The 23232-nt window shown below is 43.7% G+C and overlaps 2 protein-coding genes across 2 annotated transcripts in view; both read left to right on the forward strand.

Annotated features, from left to right (window-relative positions):
• Positions 1-8354, forward strand: part of CDH13 (cadherin 13) — a 1030526-nt gene extending 1022172 nt beyond the window's left edge. Inside the window, exons 13-14 of the mRNA XM_082439035.1 lie at positions 28-246; positions 6836-8354. Of these exons, the coding sequence (XP_082295161.1) occupies positions 28-246; positions 6836-6843 (227 nt within the window). The 3' untranslated portion in view covers positions 6844-8354. The remainder of the gene's footprint in view (positions 1-27; positions 247-6835) is intronic.
• An 8399-nt stretch (positions 8355-16753) lies between these two features.
• On the forward strand, positions 16754-21088 carry HSBP1 (heat shock factor binding protein 1). Its single transcript, XM_082437243.1, has 4 exons — positions 16754-16909; positions 17455-17521; positions 18109-18229; positions 19568-21088. Exons 1-3 carry the CDS (start codon positions 16865-16867, stop codon positions 18225-18227), a joined length of 231 nt encoding a protein of 76 aa, XP_082293369.1. The 5' UTR covers positions 16754-16864; the 3' UTR covers positions 18228-18229; positions 19568-21088.
• Positions 21089-23232: the final 2144 nt, after the last annotated feature.

Genomic DNA, 23232 nt, shown 5'->3' on the forward strand with positions numbered 1-23232 from the left:
CATGAAGGCTTCCCTTTGTCTTTGTAGATACGCACGCCCTGGTAAGCCTTCTTCAAAATCTGAACAAAGCAAATTACCACCTGCCCATCATGGTGACAGATTCAGGGAAACCACCCATGACGAACATCACAGACCTCAGGGTACAGGTGTGTTCCTGCAAGAATTCCAAAGTGGACTGCAACACGGCAGGGGCCCCACACTTCAGCGCAACCGCAGTCCTGCTCCTGTCTTTCTTCAGCTTAGCTCGTAAGTTAACCAAACTCCAGTGCATGCACAGTACAAAAACGTAACTTCACCAAAGCTATTGTTTTTCCATATATCCTTCCCAAAAAATTTATCCCAGAGGAAACATTCATTTTTAGTTTATGTCGGTGTAACAGAGTGTTACCTGTAAAAGTGCTCTGACTAATGTTGAAAGGCACCTTCACATCCCCCTGCCCACTAATGTGAGGAACGGTGCAAAGGCACCCAAGGCCGTCCTACAGAGCAGGTGGTAAGAAACTTCCTGCAGATGCCCCTGAACTTGAGCTCATACAGATGTGCCCAGATTGCTTAACTGGTCTACTAGGGCCCTGTTTCTCTCTGCATTGTGCGGAATTATCTTTAGTGAGGTTAAAAGAGATTCCATACCTTTTTAAGAAGAGTCATGAGAATGCATGGAGAGAGGTTGAGGCCATAGGAAAAGAGATAAATGCATAATTCACACATTTTTTCACTGACCAGTAGTCATGACTATGACATAATGAAGCATTATTTTAAACAAATGAATTATTATGCCGAGTAATATAGATGTGAGCATGAAATGAATAGATACTTGTATCAGATATTTCCTATTTATGGCATACTAGTCCAATTTTAACCTTAGAAATTATTCACATGTAGCTAATGCCATTCAAAAGCCTTTGGGGCCTCAGTATTTACATTTTGAGAAGGTTATTTGCGTTGTTGTGAATTAGGAGGTTGAGAAATTGATGATTAGAAAATAAAGAATAGAAGTTATTGTATCCTGGTGACAGTGGTGAGTGGAGTCAACAGGAAATGACACATTCCAACGTCAGACACTTAAAGCTGTGCTGAGCCAGAGTCCTGGGTGTAGAACTAAAGAGGAGACCTTACAGTGAGGAGTGTCTCGTTGGATGGATGGGTGGATGGGTTGATGGGTGGGTGGATGGGTGGAGCACGGGAGGGGGGGAGAAAGGAAGTGGGGGGAGGGAGGGAAGAAATATATATTCCTCTCTCTCTCATTCTTATATTCTCTTTCTTTCTTTTTCTTTTTCTCTTTCTTTCTTTCTCCTTCCTTCCTTCCTTTCTTCTTCCTTTTTCTTCAAGAAATAAAATATTACAGATGAAGCTGAAATCCCCTGTGTTCCTCTCCCTAGTTTCATTTCCTGTTCTCTCTCCCCAGGGACAATAGCTATCATGAGCTAGAGTGTTTGTGGACATTGTTTTATACTGTTACTACACACACGCACACACACCCCACATATAGTTCTACTTTGTGCAGTTTGTCAAACTTGATCTAATCCATATTATATTGAGCCTGATGTTCTGCAACTCGCTTTTCTTCCTCTCCACATTACATTTCCAAGCTCCATCTATGTTGCTCTAGTTCAGGGGTCGGCAGACTTTTTCCATCAAGGGTCAGGTGGCAAATATTTTGGGCTCTGTGGGCCACATCAGGGCTCTGTCACATATTCTTTTTTATGGCTTTTTTGTTTCTGTCATCTGTGTTTTACTACCTTTAAAAGTGTGAAACTGTTCTTAATTCAAGAGCCATATAAACACACTGTGGTGCACCAGCCAGGTACCCCTGCTCTGGTTCATTCACTTTAACTGCTCAAGAGCATCCCATCCCATCCCATCATAGGAATTAGGCGCAGTGTATTCCCCTATCAACAGACGCACGTGGGTTATTTAGTGTCCTGCTCTGACCAACTAACTCTACTGCAGTAAGCCTCTGGAATGTTTTCCACGAGCCTCTCGAGTGAGCGCCAGACAGACAGCGAGCCCAGCACTGGGTCTGGGTTCTGAGACCCATTGGAATTCACATATAGCAGAGTCTGGGTAAACTAGAGGGCAGTACTTCCAGGGTGATTGTACAGAAATAATAATGCTGTATGTGTGCACGTGTGTGTGTGTGTGTGTGTGTGTGTGTGTACGCAGATGGAGAAGATAGCTGAGTAGCCACTCACACGTCGCCCTCTATAAATACAATTACACAACATCAAAGCCTGACTCTTGATGAACCAAGGCTCTGCAGGACCCTGCTAATTTATCAGCACCTCTAGACGGCCAGGGAGGTTTTTAAATGGAGACTTCCTACTGCTGATTGTTGAAATACAGATTCCCAGGCCCATCCAACCCATGGAACCAACATCCCAAGAGACAGTGGCCTCCAGCACACACACCGAGTGTTTGTATGTTTTCACACAATATATTTTATGATAATACACATGCCTGCTACTCCAAATCCATGTATTAAATATTAGTAAGATGTAATCTGTCTGTTTAGATTAAAAGGAATATAAATAGCTATGGCAGTATTTTCTTCCTCCCAACAAGGGATTTTCTTGTTCGCCCTACTTTGGAGACCCCTGACCTACAGGCATCAGTAATGAGCAGGTTCCCAAGGATGGCTCACTTCTCATCTCTCCCACCTGAGCTCTTGGATCACAGTTAATCCTGATAACTCCTAAAGAACTCATGTTCATTTTATACTCACAGTAGTATCATTGAGAGAAGACAGATGCATGCATTCTGTTTTTGAGATATCAGATGTGCTTTCTGTTCTCACCTAAATGGAGAGCCACCTGGTTATCCCACTGCAGGGAAGGGCACCTGAGATCAGGCCAAAATCATCCTCAGAAAGGAGCCCTGAATCTCCCTACACAGCTGGAAAGGTACTCAGTTGACCCTCCCATGTTTTGCACCGCAAGACATGTAGTTTCAGCCCCCAAAATAGTTAAGAACAGGTGTCATCACCCATCTGTCTGGCTTCAAAAACAAACCTCAGTCTGGCCTTACATCAAAGGTATAAGATTATTTGATAATGTTCATTTGAACATTAGAGATGCCTGTTAAATATAATGATTCTTGTTTTATTATAGACCTAGCCCAAGTTGTTCTTCCTAACAGGGAAAGAATGAAACTAATAATGTAGGCATGTGAGGAATAAGTAACCATGGTGTCCTATGGCTCAGACTCTCTCCTAAGAGCAAGGTCAAAGCAGCTGACCCACCTGTGCAGCTGTTAACGTGACAGTGGCAAGAAGGCACACAGAAATGGGCCTAAAACATTAAGCAAGGTGTGGGGCGTGGGCCCGAAGAGCCCTGAAATTAGGTTGTAAGGTGCAAGAGCAAGATAACGTCCCCACCCAGCCATTGTCCTTGAATGAATTTAGGGATGTGGTAGAATCTGGTTTTTGTTTTTGTTTTTGTTTTGTATTTTATTTTATTTATGTTTTTATACAGCAGGTTCTTGTTAGTTATGCATTTTATACATATTAGTGTATATATGTCAATCCCAATCTAGAATCTGTTTGATGTTTCTTTAAATCAGTGGTTGTCAAAGTACAGCCCGAGGGTCAAATAAAGCCACTTCATGCCTTTAAGGTTTGATTAGAACACAGCAGGTCCATTTACACACTGTCTGTGGCTGCTGTCTGCTACCACCGCAGAAAGAGTTGAGTGGTTGCCCCTGAGACCCTTCGGCCCGAAAAGCCGACACCATTTTTACTATCTGCTCTTGGCAGAGAAAGTGTGTCGATGCCTTCTTTAAGGCCTTGTTCATACAACTGCAGGGGTCACATCACCCAGCACGGGAAGAGAAAATGGGTTTTCCTCCTCCTCTCAAGTAGCAGTCTGACCCAAGTAGACTAGCCTTACCGAAACAGCCCGTATGCTGTGGCTCTTCTCTTTATTTCCGTCATTGCTCTGATGGTTTTATCCCACTCTGTAGATGAGACACTGATGCTCAGAAGGGTCCCATGGAGGCCGGTGTTCGTCATTAGACTGCCTCCCTTGTGGAAAAAGATAATAACATTTCAGTTTATTACAATACCGTAGGAGCCTTTATTGCATCTGAGAGTTGAACTGAGAGGTAACGCACTTCCTTCTTTGACATCTAAAAGTAAAGGAAGTAAAACTACTGACATTGAAAGTAATAGAAAATGTAAATGAAATTATTTTCACTGCCAATTTTGTTGTTTAAATTGTGTATTGATAACATTGAGGGGATGCGTAATTCTCCCCCAAGACCCTCCCAAGGAAGCAAGCTGGCATCTCCATTAGGGTTTTTGTAGGGCTCTGTGTGGTGTGACAAGGCAAGTTCAAGGAAGAATACTGTGCTGAAACCTTCCTGAACATTGTTTTAGGCCTAATTAATCAGCAAGAGCAAGAATATAAAAGGACAGATCAGGTGAACCATTTGAACAAGTACCAAAATTAAATGTCTCTATGTTAGAAAGGAGAGGGCATTGAATTGTAATCTTGATCACAATGAAGAAGTTTAAAGAGGTGACCAAGAAGAGCAAAAACAGCCACTGGAAATACTTTTCATTCTAATGCTTTTTATTGAGGTATTATTTGCATTCCATAAAATTCACCTATTTTAGGGGTACAGTTTGATGAATTTTGGTAAAGTGTAGCCACTCCACAATCAAGATGCAGTTTCATTGTATCCCTTTGCTGTTGATCCCCTCCCCCCAATCCAGACTCTCAGTGATCTGCCTTCTCTTACTAGTTTCTTGCCTTTTCTAGAATTTTCTACACATGAAATCATGCAGTCCATGTGGTTGAGTGTGTCAATATTTTGTTCCTTTTCATTGTGAAATATGTTACGGGCAGAGGCATGGCCTGGAAGCACCAAGCCCAAGTAGAGCAGGCTGTGCTCTGCCTGCAGACAGAGCCGATCCCTCCAAGTAGTACAAATTCATGGACAATGACAGTCGACCTCCGACCTCGCACATGCACCGCTGAAAACATTACATAATCATGGACTATTTCATGTAATCAACTCAGCTGTCACAGGAGATAGGTTATAGTCTAAGTTGACAAACAGGGATTGGAGAGTTTCAAATGTAGTAGATCTTATTCAGCCAAAATTTTTTTCCTGTTTTTCTCAATGACCAAAATGATTATTTTAAGTATTGATCTCACACAGGAAAATATTTTTGAATGAAATTAGTGATGCCATTTAATATGTTCTTTTCTAGTCTTTCTTCAAATATAGGTGAATCTGAAGGATATAGTTTACTGCAGCCCAGGTAACCAAAGAGTTTACGGCGATGGTAGCAAGGGCAATGAAAAATTCAACTGAAAAAAGGGAAATTAAATGAGTTCAGACGACTCCTAACCCCAAAGGAATTCATTTGTCAAGCAATATAAAGATCCCTAGGTGTAGAAAATAATGAAAACTTGCATCTCAATTAGCATGTTCATTTCCATGGCCCTTTCTGTTAAAACAGCTTTCACCCTTAACTTTCTCAGTATCATCTTTTTTAGACTTGAGTCACATTACAAACACTTTTTATCTAAAATTTAGAGCAGCAGCTCTAAATTTTCCAAACAGATACATGACTGCTTTAAACTCTAAAATCAATGGAGTGCAGAATAGGTTCATACTGAGCCACCCCTTAACACACGGTTCCCCAACCTCCGGGCTGTGGACTGGACCGGCACCGGGCCGCGGCCTGTTAGGAACCGGGCCGCACAGCAGGAGGTGAGCGGCGGGCGAGCGAGCGAAGCTTCATCTGCGGCTCCGCATCGCTCGCGTTACCGCCTGAACCATCTCCCCACACCTGCCGTCCGTGGAAAAATGGTCTTCCACGAAACCGGTCCCTGGTGCCAAAAAGGCTGGGGACCGCTGCCTTAACAGATTTAGAATGAAAAACCCTAAGCTTTACAGAATAACCCATTATATTCCAGCATTCAGTTCATTCCAGAATAAACTATACTTGCATTGTGGGTTGACCTTTTATACATTTTTCTTTCTTTGTAACACAAGTTTTTAGTGGTACCATTTCCCTGTACATTTCCAAGATATAATAATAATTAAACAAAAATGGCAGAGAACCGAGCTATTTCCATTCATACTATCATCAGGCAGAGTAGAAGTCCCTCAGCTGGTGTAAAACCTAGAGAATAAGCACAGTCTGGCGACCTCAGTAAACTTTGATGCAGGCCACAAAGATGCAGGAAGGGGCCACAACCAAACCCAGGTGGCCTCTGGAAGCTGGAAAGGGAAGGGGTGGCTACCCTCTCAGAGTCTCCAAAAGGAACGCAGCTCTGCCAACACCTTGACTTTAGCCCCATAAGAATTCTGACCTCCAGAGTCTAAGAGAATAAATTTGTGCTGTTTTAAGCCACTGAGTTTGCAGTCATTTGTTACAGCAAGCATCAGAAATTCATACACCATCTCTGGAGAACCACCACTAACTATCTTGTTCTTCTGTGTGACAAAAAAAAAAATATCTGGGATGATCGTCAATTTCTAAGCTACCAAGTAGGCTTGTCTATAAAATAGCCAGGCTCTGGGCTGACTGCAGGAGTTAGGGCTCAGTGAAGCAGCAGTAGTGGCCGCGGCTGGTCTGAGATGAGGTGTCTGGCGTTCGCGTTTTCAGAGGAGTCCAGCTTTTTAAGACATAAACCAGCGGAACAATTCATTCTCTCTTCAAATGTTATGCTTAAGGAAAAAAAAAAAAAACTTCCCCAAGGTAGTGCAATATTTATAAATGCATTTATTATAGCTTGTCAGTCATGTATCTAGTATTTAGCTAAAATGTTTTGAATTGCGTTGTTATATTCCTTGACTTGACTCTGAAATCTTTTCCATTCAGGTCTGTGAGAACTCCTGACATCTGAAGCTTGACTACCAAGTTTCCATAGCAACAGGAAAAAAAGACAAAAAAAATCCAGATCTGAAGATTGCAGTTTACAGCTCTCAGACTTCACAACTAGGCCTCAATTGTTCCAGATTTTTGTTTTCTTTGCAATTTTCACTTAGTCTGTACTTCACTATTTTGACAGCATCTCCCTTTCTCCTTTAATTAATGGAATCCTCTGAATTTTCCCTGAGTGTTTAAAGATCATGGCATAGAACTTGACCTTCTGGGAGGAGGAACAATGACTACTCTTCCTGATGTGTTGCCATGTTGCTAGTCAGCACTCCACACATCCAGTTTGGTCTGTGGGTTAGTATTTGTATATGTATGTGTATCTATACGTGTATATACCCAGTATTTATAGAGACAGACTCTACAGGAGAAGCTTGGTTTTGGTATGTCACCCTTCCTTGAGAGGTTAAGCAAAGAAGGGGTAGAAGCTATAGCAGCCGACCCCACCAGGGCCTCAGCACCAAGTTCAGCACTAGAGCAGACCACAGAGCTGACGCTTCTCCACCAACCCACCAGCCAGGCAGGTCCGCAGAGGGGGAGAGCAGAGACAGAGCCCTTTCTCTTTAGAATGAGGACCATGACCAGTTTTCACTGCCGTCCTATGTGATGGTGATCCTGAGCGAGAGAGGTGAGGAGCAGAGCTGGACATTTTACCATCAAATGCATGGGCATCTATCTATCTGCGTTTGTAACTGTCCAGAATCCACATTCCCAGTGGGTTTTCTGGGGACCCGGATCATGATAGAGAATCTCGCCCTTCCGGGCATATGTACAACAGCGAATGTCATCGTGGAGGTCATACATGCATCCGAAGAGGTCATCAGGTACCATGTGTATACATATATCTGCCCACATGTACAGACATACATTTATGCACATACACACCATTCATTTCATATATACATGCATACAATAGAGTAAATACAGGTAGTTTTAAAAGTACCCTTTTGTGTGAATCGACGACCGTCGTTTGCAAACCTGAAAATAAAAGATGTTCATTATGTATGAAAAGTAATTGATTTTTATTCTGTGAGCATGTGAAAGTAAGAAGGAGATTAGTGCTTATACTGAGATTATCTTCTTGTCGATAAACTGTAACTGGACCATCAAAGCTCACACCAAATTTTTCTAGCAGATAAAACTAGTGACAGCCTGTGGCTTTTTCTTAGAGCTCGCCACGACCTAGGGTCAGGTAAGTGTCTTAGCATATTTTAATGCAGTTGCTTACTAAAGGTTTTAACCACACGTGCGCACACGCTTTCTTATGCAATCTCTGTTTGCACTTGTGCTTTTCAGTTCACCTTCTGTAGGAACTAGAAGTCATATGTTGTCTTTATTGTAGTGAAATTATGCAGATAGAGTTCCATATATTGTATTTGTTTTGCTAGTAAATCTTTTTGGAGCATATAGAATGCAGAGACTTTTTTTCATTAAAATAAATGGGTGTTGGTGGTTAAAACTACTGGACAGTAGCTTTTCTCTGATGTCTATGTTGTGTCTGATGTCACTGTTGCTGGGTCTGGCCTAGTGCTAGTTCACATTTTTGGCTGGCCGTTTGGATCCCCTGACGTCTCCTGTTAAGTGGGTAAGTCTGTAAAGCCAGAAGCCCCCACCAGTGCACAAAGCAGGCTCGGGGGCAGGGGGTCCAAGCCTGCACAGTCACACTTTACCAGATTTCGTCTTCTGGCTTCACAGGACGCAGCCTTGTGTCTCCCTGGTGGACCTCGCTCCCCTCTTCCCGTAAGGCGGGGCGAGGGCTCCACCTGGTGCACCCCCAGGAACACCCTCAGATGGCCATGTGGTTGGCAGCCTGGCTCAAAGGCAAGCTAACTAAGCATCAGAAATCTCGCCCTCCTCCATGAGCCGGGGCCCTCCGTGAGGAGGAATACAGACCTCGAGTGACCCATCCACTCAAGTATGCAAGTGTAAGATTCGCCTTTTTCTCTCAAGCCCACAGGCTCTCCTGCACTTTACCAATCAAGCTGGTAGCTCAACTTAGCTTAGAACACAGAGGAATCAGAGTATAGGGCATACTTCATCAACAAGCAGGATAGGCCTTAATTATCCCCTATTTAAGTATATTCCCTGTCCCCAGAGTTCTTATCAGGACAAGATATTTCTATCATGTTGTTCTTTCTAATGCCTTCAACAACGACAAAATAGCCCAATTCTTAGAAGCCAAAGTGGTAGCATTTCCTGAATCATAGGGTGTTTTTAACTTGCTAGAATACATTTACATTGTTTACTGAAACCAAAGGTAGAATCAAAACATTATTTCACAATTACCACTGCATTTTTAGTCCAGGTTATTGAAAAAAAAAAGTAAGAGCCAGAAACTGCTTTCCCATTACTGAGCGCAAGATTGAGGATTTTAGTTTCATTGAATGAACAGTCACACCTTCTTTTTATTAGTGTATTAATCACCTTAGCTAATTAAAAATTACATTTTCTCCCCATCTGACATAAATTATTTCAGACGATTTGTTTTAATAAGCACGTGTGAACATTTTCTAATTTCTATAAAAGTTACCTTCGATGCTGCCAGTTTTCTCCACGTGGACGTCATTTCAGGTAGATGCACCTGCCCTGACGCTCCAGCAACACCTGCAAATCTGAACATCATAACAAAATAAATCCAGCTGCGTTTCATGGTAAGTATCACCTGGTATCAAATAAGACTTTGATTCTTAAAGAACATTTTTAGAAATTTTGGTGACTCATCCCAGATTTTCAGAAGGACATTTTAAACAGTCCGATAAATGGAATAACCATCTACCATGGAACTCTCGAAGTCGATCAGATTGCGTTTTATCCATGATGAATACATTGATCTTAAGATTGGCAACTAAAAAATTGTTACCAACGCCATGTTTGATGCTGGGTTTAGTGTAATTCTACCTGTACACAAGCTCTCCAGGTGATTCTGAAGAAAAGGGTCTACAGTTGTCCTGGTGTGTGTGAACAGGGTACAAGAATGCAATTAATAGTAATAACAGTTTACATGCATTGATTACTTATTATGTGCCCACACTATATAAAATCCTTTATACTTACTAACTCGTTGAATCCTTACAACAGCCATGTGAGGCAGTACCATTATCTTCTCCAACTTACAAATAAAGCTGAGGCTCAGAAAAATCAAACAGCTTGCCCAAGGTAAGTGGCCTCCAGAACCGGCAGCCGGGCCACATGGCTCCAGGGCTCATGCTGTCCCCACTATATCCCGTGCCACCCCCAACTCTCAGACACAGTGCCTGCTTCAGACCAGAAAGCCCTGGTCTGAAGCCTTAATTAGCATCACTATCTATCCAGACCAACTAAACAGACCTTCTAATACTTCCTAGTTCTAAGTACTTTATTAACACTATTCTAAATTAATATTGGAACCTTAGAAATTTTTCCTATACAAGATATCATCATTTTCTTAAATATTTCCTCCCTTCCCTTCTATGGCTTGTCAGGTCCATGAGGGGAGTCTACCAGATGAATCAGAGATCTCAGTTATCCAAAAGTTAACTCCTGTCCTCCCAAGTACCCGGTCACTACCAAACCAACTGAGCGGAGGGAAGGCTAAGGGAGAGAGTCATGCGGGATCTTCAAGAGCTTGTTCTGTGCTTGGCTATAGACAAATTCTAAAGGCTCTCCAAGCAGTTTCTGGTTTTGAAGATGGAGCATATTAATCTATTCACGTGTAGTTGACTTAAGCAGGAGTCAACAGACAAATCACACCAAGGAGGAAAAAATCACACCAAGAGAAAGGTGAGCACTGAGAAAGACTGAACTTCCTTTTCCGTTTAACTACTAAAGAATAGTAATAGTAATAATAATAATAATGATCTGGCCCCGCCTTTCACCAAGATGATACATCCCACCTTCTCTCCTTATCTGGCTGTTGAGATTTGGAACCTCTCATGATGCGATGATAAAGTGCTTTCATAATTGTTCATCTCAGGCAATTAACAATTCTTTTGCCATGTAAAATGTGTTACCCTTATTGTATTTCCTATTGCTAATGGAATAGCCCACTACTGGAAAAATTCTCTAGTTTTGACTATGTTTCTAGAAAGGCATATACGAAATATGTAGAGACAGAAAAAAATGGTGGGACTGAATGTGTGAACAAGGATTTCAGATAAGAACTTTAATTCTATAAATTAAGAATAAGTCTGTGATTTAAGCAGAAGTCATTTAGATACTCATCAAATTCGGGAGGCAGAAAAGCCTCTTCCTTTCGCTCACGCTGCAGCGCTATCAGAACGTTAATCGTTGGAGGGTTGCTGAGCTTGATAAGCCTTGGAAATTTTGTTTGGTCCCAAGTGCTTGCTGGTCGGTAAGGATACTGTGAGAAGCAACGGGTGTAGTAAAACCACAGTAATTATCACTATGAAGCTACGAAACCTTTGAGAAAGTGGTTCAGAGAAGCCCTGTAAGAAGTATATGCTGAAAATGTCCATTTTCTGCTATTTTGTTAAAGCTTTTCCTTTAGAAAATAAAGTCATTCAGCATTCAGTCATACAAGCATTCAGATTATTAAAGAATTGAAAATGAAGGCTACATGAAAAAGTTTTTGCATTGTCATGCACATATCAACACTGTTTGATGTTAAATATTATTTATTCCCCCAAGATACAAATTTTCAGAAATTAAAAAAAAATTTTTTTCATAAATGCTCAAAAAGGATAAAAGTTTATAATTAAAAATTTTTTCATTCTATTGTGGATACAGTACTTTTGGGCCCTAGTTACTGAATTGCTTATAGTTTCTGTGCTGTAAATTAACATTTGATTTACTGTGTAGTTACCATGAAATTTGTAACTTGTTTGTGAAATAGTCAGCTAAAGGTGATCTGGGATTTTTAATGTGTGTACCTGGTCTTAGACCGGCTTTAGTACAGTTCAAACACAGTGACAAAGCAAAGGTGTATTTTTTCAAATGATGCTCTGGTTGGCCTATAATATTTAAAGACAAAAAGTAAAACTAAGTGCTGCCTGCCTAATAACTAACTCTTTTCCTTTCTTCTTACGTAACCGTCAAATCCTTCTGACTTGGAAAAAACATATAGATGATTGCTAGATAGATAGATAATACATAGAAAGATACACGGACAGACACAGAGAGATACAGAATGAAACAGAGAGAGAAGTAGATACAGGATAGACAGACATCAAGAAGTTTACTTAATTAAGATCCTTAACAAAAAAGAGGAAGGGGAGGATGCTAATACTTTGTAAGTGCCTCCTATGGGCGAGCTTTTTACACACTGATGTACGTATGTGTATTTACATATTATGTTATACATTTTATATGTAATACATAACTATATATATAATTTATATAATTCATGGGCTGTTGAAACAGAGATTGTCTCCACTGTACAGATGAGAAAACGAGGTTCACAAAAGTTAAAACTATCTTATACCACATCTCACTCCTAGTAAGTGGTATGTATGACTCCAACACCAATACTTTTCCTACTTATCCTAAGCCCGCACCACACATATGTCACCAGGAATCAACGGAACGGAGTTTGTATCATCACACACAATACATGATATTGATGATGACAAAACAATTGGATAATGACGGGATCAGCGAAGCAAACCATAACCAAACTTCCAAGTCAGAGTCTCTAAGAAACATTTCTTTCCTCCCTGGGCATTCTGTCTCCAGGAAATTGATTCTTTGTCAGCCAATCATGGTGACACTAATTTGGAAAATTGCCACAATGAACATGAGAAACATAAACCAACACTTCAAACCCAAAACAAAGCAGAGCAATTCGAGATGGATTAGGTCGCCACCGGTGACACCATTCTTCCCCATGAAAGCAGTTTTCTGTTCTTTTGTAAACACAGCCTCGAAGAGACCCTCCCAAGTCAAAGTCCCAAGTGGCTCGACCCAGGGTGCATGCCAGGGATTCTAGCAAAACTTGATGTCGCAAAGGAATCCAAGCCAGGAGGACTGGTACTGGGGTGAAGGCATTTCTAAATTAAATTTGCCGGAACTAGACTTTTCTCTCCATAACAAAGCCCTACCTTTGCTCCTCACCAAGAGTGGATCCTGAATCCCTGCCCTGCCCCTCCTCACACCAGCAAGGCAGCATCTTCCCTGCTGAGGATTATTGGTGCCCTGATGGATTGTTCTGTATAAAACGGGTATCCAGCACCTGCAGAAATTCCTGTCTGAGGTTTATCCCCAAGGAGAAGAGACTCGTTACTCTGATTCAGCAGCATTTCCCAAAGTGTGTAACAATGTGCTATTTTAAAGCAAGCACTACCTCTTTACCCTCTGCTTCCCTGCCTTCTCTTAGGGCAGAATTTTCTAAACTGTCGTCCTACAAGAGCATCCTCATGATTTAAGGACATCCCTCTCCCATAGTTGTCATAACTATGACACTTAAACAGAAATGCGGGTTTTTGACAGATGAATAGATAAAGAAGATGCGGCACATATATACAATAGAATATTACTCAGCCATAAAAAGAAACGAAACTTGAGTTATTTGTAGTGAGGTGGATGGACCTAGAGACTGTCATACAGAGTGAAGTAAGTCAGAAAGAGAAAAACAGATACCGTATGCTAACACACACATATGGCATCTAAAAAAAAAAAAAAAGGTTCTAAAGAACCTAGGGGCAGGACAGGAATAAAGACGCAGATGTAGAAAATGGACTTGAGGACACGGCAAGGGGAAAGGGTAAGCTGGGACGAAGTGAGAGAGTGGCATGGACATATATACACTACCAAATGTAAAATAGATAGTGGGAAGCAGCCGCATAGCGCAGGGAGATCAGCTCAGTGCTCCGTGACCACCTAGAGGGGTGGGATAGGGAGGGTGGGAGGGAGATGCAAAAAGGAGGAGATATGGGGATATATGTAAATGTATAGCTGATTCACTTTGTTATACAGCAGAAACTAACACACCATTGTAAAGCAATTATATTCCAATAAAGATGTTAAAAAAAAAATTGTTCAGAACCAAAGTTTTAAAGGTTAACTGCTAGTGCCTCACACATAATACAGTAGTTTTGTTAGTAGAACAATATTCAGTTACATTCGGTATGTCAACCCTGCAAAGTAAGTAAGTATATCAGCCATGACGATAAATTAGTGGAGTTTTTGCATAAAGCAGCTGTTTAAAAGACCTTGGTCTCCACACAGAGAAAATATGCTGTCTTTCTGCTTAAGTGCAAAAGAAAAAAAGCCTCCACTAAAAAAATGTCAAGTTAGCTTGCTATTTATGCAAAGAAAATTTCAATCAGGATAAAAAGGCCTCAAGTCTCCTGCCAGAAACACACACACACACACACACACACAGCAAAACTCCAGATCCAAGTGCTAATTCATGTTCTGTGTTGCTCACGACCCTATGCCAGACCTGACTAGAAATCCAGGGTGTGGGTACCCAGTCTTCTTTGCTGAGTCTGGGAGCCCCAGAGATTGGGGTCCAAAGTGAGAGGGCCTGCAATCTCACCCAGCCTTGACTACTTACAAGCTAAATGATTCTGGAGCTCTATGTAAACACTTTATAAAATACTAAGTAGGATACAAATGTAAAGTGGTATAACTTTACCGACCGTTATGGGTTGAATTGTGCCCCCCCAAAAAGACACACTGAAATCTTAACCCCTAGTACCTCAGAAGGCGACCTTGTTTAGAAACAGGGTCTTTGCCTATGTAATTAATTCAAATGATGTCATTCGGGAGTAGGGTGGCCCCTCATCTAATAAGACTGGTGTCCTTATGAGAAGAAGAGAGAAACACACACAGAGGGAAGGCCATGTGAAGATGAAGCAGGGGCTGGAGTGATGGGTCTACAAGCTGAGGAACACAAAGAACTGCCAGCAGCACCAGAAGCTGGGAGAGAAGATGGAACAGATTCTCCCCCCAGAGCCCTCAGAAGGAACCAACCCTGCTGACACCTTGACTTCTGGCCTCCAGAGCTGTGAGAGAATACATTTCTGTTGTTTTAAGCCACCCAGTGTGTGGCACTTTGTGACAGCCGCCCTAGGAAACTAACACACCAACCTTCATTGTCAGTATAGAGAGAGGAAAATTCTCAAGAAATGGTCCAAGCGAAAATAAATTCATGGTTGCAGAACAAGTGAACAGAACTCTAGGCGATGTTCATAGATCCCTCTGAAGTCAGCGTTTCTTATCTGTGGGTGATCCCCTCACCCCAGGAGACACTCGGCAGTGTCTGGAGATAAATTTGTTTTTCACGACGGGGAAGGGGGTGGTGGCATATGCTACTGGCATCTAGTGGGTAGAAATCAGAGAAGCTGCTCGACATCCCACAGTGTACAGGGCACCTCTCACCCCCACCGCAGCAAAGAATGACCTGACCCAAAATGCCAACAGTGCCACTGTTGAGTAACCCTGCTCTAAACTCACACAACTCAGAGAATTCTAGAACGATAGAAAAAGGAGAGGGTAGAGTCAGAAAGTCCTGGGCTCAAGTCCTGTCTCTTACTTCCTAATTTGACCTCCTGATTTAAGAGTCTTAGTCCCTGTTGTGTCTGTTTTCTCAACATTATAAAATGGTGATAACTCTATCACAGGGTTCTTCTGAGAATTAAGTTTAAACACCAGAGAGCGGTTTATTTTAAGTCATCAGTTAAAGTGCTAAATACCAGTTAACAACAACCCAATTATAAAATGTTTTGCCTCTTGGCAAGGGAAGGAACCTGGGGGCTGGGGGGAGGAGGGCAAGGAGGGAGGCAGGTAAGGGGGGAAGGCAGGTAAGTGGCTGGTGAAGAGAGTCGAGTCTTATATCCCTAAGACCAGACCCCCAGGTTTGTTACAGATGCTGGTTCTTCCCTTACAGGCTCTCTGCAGCTAAAACCAAGCTGGAACTGACCCCCAAATGCAGTCCTTAAATGAGATAAGGAATGTGAACGTTGCTGGAACATGCCAGGTCTTCATCCTAGGGCTCTCCTACCCCCTTGCCAACAAGACCCAATCCCAAGACCACCTGCCGGGCTGGAACTTGAGGTCCCAACTCCGCAGTGCCCCCCTCCGGAAATAGCAAATCCAGTCTCCTAACCCTGCACACTGCTCCCTCCTTGACCAAACAGAAACCTTCCCCACCCAACACCATGGAACATCATGCTGAATGAAGGAAGCCAGGCTCTAAGGAGGGCGTTCGTACGATTCCACTTGTACGAAGCTGAGCCGCTGGCAAAATGGAATGACTGTGATGAGAGTCAGGACGGTGGTCGGCCTCGTGGGTGGGTAGGTGGGGGTGATAGGGAAGGGGCGGAGGGGCTTCCAGCGAACTGGTCATGTTTCTTGTCTTGGTGGTCACAAGAGTGTGAGGACTTTGTAAAAAGTCATCTAGGATTTTTGCACCATCCGGAAGTTTTCTTACACTTAAAAGTGAAAATCAACCTGTCCCACAACGCCGGCACCTCCACTCGACCATCGTGGGGAGAAAGAAAAACACTGTGTCCAGGGCGCAACCAGTCCGGCAGCTGGGCACTGGGCGAGTGGTGGGCGCGCCCCTCCCCCCTGGGACGTCGGGTTTCCCTCCAAGGGACCCGACTCCTTCTCCCTTCTCGGGGTTTGCGGGGTTTTGTTGGAGGTCAGGCGGCGACACAGGTCTGGGCTTGGCACCTTGCAGGCACCCTAAGAAAGCCAGCGCGGCCTTTAACGACGGTCTGGGAAGAGACTGAGGCCACTTCTCCATTCGTTAGCCCCACCGCAGGTTCATTTCACCTTTTTCCTCCCGGGGTGGGGCCAGGAGGTAGGCGCGGTAGGGGCGGGGATGGGCGGGGCTTAGTGGAAGGGGCGGAGAAATCGCGGGCGGGGCCTCGCCTCGGAACGGAAACGCGAACTACAGCTCCCACAACACCCCGCCGTCCCGCGGGTGGCCTCTGTCGTCGCGAGAAGCAGCCGCTGGGGCGTCTGCGCGGACAAACGGAAGTGTAGGTGACCGTCTGAGACAGCACCGCCAAGCTGGGAACCGGGGAGATGGCAGAGACAGAACCCAAGACCGTGCAAGATCTCACCTCGGTGGTAAGGGACGGCTGTGCGCGGCGCGCCCGAGGCCGCCGCATCCCCGGGGGGCGCCGGCAAAGTCCGCGGACCGAGGCGCCCTCTCCGCGGCCGCGCGGGGCAGGTCTCTGGAAGCCAGGTTTCTAGAGGCTTCGCGGCCGCGGCCTGGCCACCTTGACCCCCCGGCCGCTGGCTGTAGGCCCCTGCGCCTGCTGACGTGCCCAGCCAGACCCGCCCCCCGCACCCAGCCCCACTCAGTCTCGGTGACCCCGGCTCCCCTCAGCTCCCCTCCTTACCCACTCTGCTCTGCGCGCCCCACCGCAAAACACCCGACGCCTTGGGAATCACAGCGGGCCCAGACGGGAAGGGGCGTCACCAGCCCCCCGAGTCTAATTTGACAGGTGGGGAAACTGAAACCCGGATAGGGAAATCGAAGGCCACGGAGCTGCGCAGAATTGGGGCCGGAACCCGGAATCCTGGTCTCCCCGTGGCACCAGGGCTCCTATCCTGATCCCGTGAAGGTGTCTCGGGGTAAGCGTGGGCTGTTGTGTTTTGTTGTTTCACAGGTGCAGACACTCCTGCAACAGATGCAAGATAAATTTCAGACCATGTCCGACCAGATCATTGGAAGAAATATCCTTTGTTTGTAATCAGTCTCTGATGGGCCTTTGGATCCCAGTTTCCGGATGGTGGTGGCGATAAGTGGGTGGTTTGCAGGTCAACTTCCACTAGTCATTTACCAGATTTTTTTTTTTTTTTTTTTACTGAGCTTAGATGCACACTTCCTGAGAAGTACTGTGCAAAGAGCTGGGGATACAGCTGAGCTAGATCCCTGGCTGCGAGGAACTTATAGTCTACCGGTAATGCTGCCTAGTATGATTGACTGTTGACTGTGAGCGAAGCATTTCATGTGTATCTCTCCTGTGATCCTCACCATCACCTGATGAAGAGGTTGTAGCGTTACCTTTGTGTAGCGGATGAGGAGCCAGGAAGCTTAGAAAAGTGAAAGAACTTGCCCAGGTCCCATCACTAGTAAAGGGCAGGGCTGGGATTTGATCCTCACCCCGGACTCCTGTGCTCTGAACCAGATTCTAACAGTATTCAAAGGAAATTGGAAAACCACTTTCGTGAAGACACTGTGTTGAAGGTTGTAGTCTGCAGGGCCCTGGAGGAGAGGGGTAAGAAGTGGAAGCTGTTGGTGCCGTCTTTAACTTCCCCACTTGATGACATGAGCAGTCGCATTGATGACCTGGAGAAAAACATCGCAGACCTCATGACACAGGCCGGGGTGGAAGAGCTGGACGGGGAAAACAAGATCCCTGCCACACAGAAGAGTTGAAGGTGAGGGGAGCGAGGGACAGTAGAAGTGTGGTGCATGTCCCTGTGATTTTGATGTAGTTGGACTTTCTCTGGATCTGTCCCCAGCCAGGATCTAGCAAGCGTCCCTTGTATTGTTCCCCTTGTGGACTCCAGGCTTTGAATTTTTCATGCCAAACTAATTCCTTATGAAGAATTTATTTTCCCTGTTTTTATCAATGAGACCTAGATCGCTAGTTAAGACCATTAGTTAATATTAGATAACCCCTGAGTTTATATCATTACGGCGAAAACAAAGAAGTGTATTTTGTTGGCCTGATAATTCTTATCACTGGCAGATTTTCCAATGGTTTGTTTTGTTTTGTTTTGTTTTTTAAAGAGAACACCCACATTGCCACCTTCATAAATGCCATAAGTTCTAAGGATTCTCTTGGGAACACCCCCTGCACTAGGTAAATGCCAGGACAATGACTGATTATGATTTAGATGACCTAGATTGTGGCCACATTAAGCCTTCACCCTAGAGTTGATTTGTTTTTCCATTGCATAGTTACAGATACCAGGAGAGACTAATAATCAGAAATACCTGTTACAGCAAGATAGCTAGAGGCACAGATGACTGCCATGTTCTCACCATAGTGGGTTCCTTCATGACAAGCCTTTTCCTGAGTGTGGTGGTTACTTCATTGCAACCCAAACGTAGTTTTTAAACTCCCTTTGTTCTCATCCCATTTTTAGCATTTTAATTCCCTATAAAAATAAGGTTTACTGTGAATGTTTAGGTAACTAGAGTACCAAGCAAAATACACAGTAAAAGACACCAAATTCCTTTTTTATTTTCTGAGCATGTCCTGGCTGGACCAAATGATAGGTAACTATGAAGTACGGGTTGCTTTGAAGTCCAAGGAAATAAGTAGAGGTTTAGGAGGTAAGAGACTTAAATTTACTGTTATCTTAACAGTAGATTGGGTTGATGCACTATGTCAGTAAATCACATAGTTGTTTTGTGTGGTTGTCATCTTGATTCCTTATAGACTTGGGCAATGTCCTGCCAGTCTTAGGAGCTTCTCTGGGTCTCATATCGTCTGGCCGTCAAAAACCCCATCAAGTGAAAGAGAACAGATTGAAGAATTTCTCGAGTGACAGGCATAATGCAAGGAAAGGAGTGGGAGTAGAAAACAAATTCACAATAATGTTTTTAATAAAGACTTTCATTGTAGTTTTGCTAGGATATTGTGCAGAGAAAATACATTTAATTCAAATGAGGATTGTGAAAGGATTTTTAGTTGCTAATTCTATGTATTATTTTTATTTGTCCTTACAGAATGAATAGCACGTTGATGGCTTTTGCTTTTTCAACAGGTTGCTCATCTGCACTGGAATCTGGAACACCCTTTTTACAAGCCAAGAGAAGACAGATGGCTTTTTGCAACTAACTGCTATGTGTAGACAGGTTTTATATTATAAAGTGTGCATTCTTCTTACCACATACTATAGAGTTAGTTTATAGAGTGATTTCCCTCCCCTGCCTCCCGTGTTTCCTGAACATGGTAAATTCACGTCTTGGACCTTGGTCAGTTGTGCTATTAAACACTAAAACTTTGGCAGTTCCTGCATACAATTGTCAAATTTTTTAGTGTATTTTTGTGAAGTCATTTTTTTTCTATCATTCCCTTTGTAGTAGTTGCTGTTTGATAAAAGTTGCTGTGTAATTTTTTTATTAGACATAGGGTAGATCCTTGGTTATAATAAGATTTTGTGAAGTAAGGCATTTATAGTTAAGGTTTTTTGATTCTCAGAGTGACTGATGAGTGAACGCTAAATAGTGTGTTGGCGATACTTTCCAAGTGGTTAAAAACATTTAAAATTGTGTATTCAGAAATATCTGGCACTACTCTGTCGCCAAAACTCGGAATGGAACCATGATTTTATGCCTGAGTCCCTGAGGTCAGGTGCTACAGTAACGAAGAGTGGCCACGGCCACTTTAGTGTTAGAATTTTTAAATATGGACAATGACAGAGTTGCCTGATGTGACGAGGCTTTCAGCAGTTAGAGTTTTGCATGAGGTTTGAACCTTCAGTAGGACCCTACCTTGTCCATCTACAGCAGTTACCATAGGAAGTCTGGCAGGACTTTACAACTAAGCTACTCCATCTTTTGAGCTACTGGCTGGGAAAAGAAACAGAAAAGGAAAACAGACCATGTTAAGTCCATGCCTACTAAATAACTAGTTGTAGGCTTGAGTTTTTAAGAAATAGTTTCTTTAAACTGGTTCTTACCTAAATTTGAGCAGAGTAGTGGCTTTATTACTGATAATGGGAGACAGGGAAAATAACTCCTGCGGCTCAGCCTGCAGTGTCAGGAGTGCTGAGCCCCAAGGCAGTGTTGATGGGAAGGAGACCCATGCGACGGTCACAGCAGGATGATTTTGTATAGAGAACATGGAAGAAGTTGGGGAATGGAACAGTGCTTTGGAGAGGGAAACCCGTAGTCAACACAGTATGATTTTTTTAAAGTTTCCTATGTCACTAGTCTTAATTGTTTGAATTGCAAATATATAATAATATTAAGGAATAATTTGTCCTATTTATAAATTATATGGGGAACACAGAGGAGTCGATTTCTTCTGGGATAAAATGAATTCCCCACTGTTGTCACCGAGCCGCAGAAACTCCCTCACTGGGCCGGTAGGTCGCGAGGTGTGGCCCTGAAAGCCCAGAGCCAGCTGGACTCAGGGACCGGATGGGACCGTGTGCAAGATGCTTCCAGGCCTGGGAAGTGGCAAGTGGACAGTCGGGATGTAAGCAGTTGGCCTCCTTAAGTAACAGGAATGTTTCCCCTGACCAAAAATACCTGCCATGAATAAAGGTGCCTGAAATCCTGCTGTTGACGCTTCCTTTGTGTCAAAAATGATTGGTTTGGTTTTCTGCGTTTTCGTACCATTTCAGATGATCGGCTAGAAGCTCTGGAAGGATTCAGTACCCATAGCCAAAGTGGGGACGGGAGGCACGGGGGAGACTGTGGTGCCAGAAGGGAAGCCGAGGAGTGTGGAAGCCTCAGGCTGCAGGGCTCACCGGCCAGAGCGAGGGAGAGCGGCGCCCTCCGGGGTCCCCAGGGAAACCTTCACGAGTGTACTCCCCAGGACACTCGTCCCTGAGAAGCTCCAGCAAAGAAGGGTTTGTGCTCACCTGGGGGTGGCGTCTTCCCGGCTCATGTGATTCACCTGATGAAAACTGGCAACGCAAATTAGCTCAGGAGAGGCTCTGAGCCCCCAGAGCAGAAATGGGATTTAACTCATCTGCCAGTTTCCAAGTTACGTAACCAAGGATTTTTTTTTAATACTTGGCACCTAATTAACATTTCATAGAACCTGCATGTGGTGTGAAACACACCTGGGGAGATAGCGGTTAAAGAAATCCAATAAATAGCTCCGGGTTCACTTTATAAACACTCGCTTCACGTTCCCCAGCCTCCAGGTAAAGCTTCAGCCTGGGCTGGGGTGCCTCCACATTGTACAAAAGGATGCTTTTCCTCACACGGTCCCTGTGAAGTGCAAAGTGCAACACCCGCTAAGTTACGGGCCTGATCGCCCATAGTCGGGCGCTCAGGCCACAGCCTCCTGGGCCCGAGGCACAGCTGTTTCCCCTCCAGCCCGCCCCAGCGACCAGGTTCCAGGCACCCTCCCTGTCCTGGAGCCTCTGCTCTGCGAAGGCTTCTAGCACGGTCAGCGTGGCCCCCGTCTAGTTCCAGGCATAATCTTTGGGTGCAGGAAAATCTGTCTGCCTCTCTTATTCTCCAACTATTTTTTGTTCATTTACAGGCCCATGAAGTTCCTACTCAGCTAAGAAATACAGCTAGCATGGAGTTGTTTGCAGCAAGCAAAACAGCCTTAGGTTTGATTAAATGCCCTCTTTTTCCAAGCCCGGAGGCCCCATCAGCTTCCTCATTTGACCTCTAGTTAATCCTGCTTTCATTCAAGCCACAGGATTTTTAAATGTTTTAATATTATTTTATCAATTTATTTTTTCTGCTGTTTCATGTCTGAAGTGCCATTGTGTTTGAAACTTATCAGAACAAACATACAGTACTTCAGGTGATTAAAGGTTCATCTGTCTGTGAGTCCTTGGAGCCCTTAACCGCACTTAGAGCATCGTTGCTATGGGGACAGAGTCCAACAAACAACTTAACAATGAACTTTTTAAAATTCTGTTTGTAAATTGAAGGTTTCCTGTGTGGATAACTATGTTCCCTTTTTTTATTCTGTAGTTTACATATTATAATTAGATTAAAATGGAGGAATTTTCACAGTATGTTGTCAGATCTAACCCTGAAAATAAACTGGCCACAGTTAATGATTAGTAACAGCTACCAGCACCTATGAAAGCGTTTATCATAAACCACCGTGCTGTGCAAGCATGTTGTTTACGTTATTTGGCTTCATCTCTTGACAACCCTGAGTTCAGTTTTTATCTGATCAGCCCGTTTTAAACAGAAGGAACCCAATGCTGGGCGACAGTTGACCGAGGTCACACAGCTGGAAGCAGGGACCATGGAATCGCCACCCACAGCTGTCCATCCAGGTAAGATTTCCAAGTATTCATGGCCGGGCTGCCTAGCAATCAACAACCCGGATCTTGAAATTCAGTTTCAGAAGGCTAATTTTGCATTTGCAGTTAAACATGACCTAAATTATATAATAAACATGCTTGATGTGAATTTTTATTCAGAATTCCAAGTATTCAAGGCTGCTAGAAATGTGCTGGACCAGCATTTTTAAGTTCTTTGAGAACAACTATAGAAACAAATCCAGTTCAGTTTCTCACAATGTTTGCCTTGATAAACCGCAGGGAATACTGGCTGCTGATTTTCAGTTGTTTCCCTGCTAACACCCATGAGTACAGAGGTCTTAAAAAGGTGCCTTTGCAGCCATCACCTGGAACCTTGGTCTCCTGCTAATAATGCTAAGCGTCTGCCTTTAGCTGCGGCCTCTTTAAAACTTTCCATGAATGAAAAGGGGGTGGGGGGC

Source organism: Balaenoptera physalus (assembly GCF_965194825.1).
Source record: "Balaenoptera physalus genome assembly, chromosome: 19".
NCBI classification, from domain to species: domain Eukaryota; kingdom Metazoa; phylum Chordata; class Mammalia; order Artiodactyla; family Balaenopteridae; genus Balaenoptera; species Balaenoptera physalus.

Coding starts and splice junctions, on each gene's coding strand:
- HSBP1 (XM_082437243.1), top strand. CDS start 16,865: ATGGCAGAGACAGAACCCAAGACCGTGCAAGATCTCACCTCGGTG. Junction 16,910..17,454: donor TGCAAGATCTCACCTCGGTG/GTAAGGGACGGC, acceptor GTTGTTTCACAG/GTGCAGACACTCCTGCAACA. Junction 17,522..18,108: donor CGACCAGATCATTGGAAGAA/ATATCCTTTGTT, acceptor TAACTTCCCCAC/TTGATGACATGAGCAGTCGC.